The sequence below is a fragment of the Penaeus monodon genome, chromosome 23, assembly GCF_015228065.2.
Source record: "Penaeus monodon isolate SGIC_2016 chromosome 23, NSTDA_Pmon_1, whole genome shotgun sequence".
Classification (NCBI taxonomy): Eukaryota; Metazoa; Arthropoda; class Malacostraca; order Decapoda; family Penaeidae; genus Penaeus; species Penaeus monodon.
The window spans coordinates 42,721,963-42,722,279 of record NC_051408.1 but is presented as its reverse complement, the minus strand read 5'-3'; the positions used below and the strand labels follow the sequence as shown (position 1 = coordinate 42,722,279).

The 317-nt window shown below is 45.4% G+C and overlaps 1 protein-coding gene across 1 annotated transcript in view; it reads left to right on the top strand.

Moving 5' to 3' along the window:
- LOC119588093 (conserved oligomeric Golgi complex subunit 8-like) overlaps positions 1-317 on the top strand; it is a gene marked incomplete in the record, with an annotated part of 12,586 nt that overhangs the window by 4,851 nt on the left and 7,418 nt on the right. The window contains 1 exon segment of the mRNA XM_037936802.1: positions 164-314. Coding sequence (XP_037792730.1) covers positions 164-314 — 151 coding nt within the window.

Genomic DNA, 317 nt, shown 5'->3' with positions numbered 1-317 from the left:
AATTAATTAATTTTTTTATACTATTATTTATTTTTTTTGGCTACAACCCCCCTCCCTCCCTCCCATGAAAGAGGTTTCTCTAGAATCTAACAACTTTTGGAAAGCAGCTTCGAAAAAAAAATCCATGCTCCCTCAAAATTCTAAACATGGTCTCCTCTCACAGTTCACCAGTGTTGAGAGCCACTTAGAAGGCTTGTCGTCATGCCTGCCCAACCTTCGGAAAAGTGTGGATGGGTTTTTGGCCACCTCGCGCAGCTTGGCACAGTCGCGGCACCTCACCTCACTCACGCTGACAAAGCACACACAGTTGCTGGAGG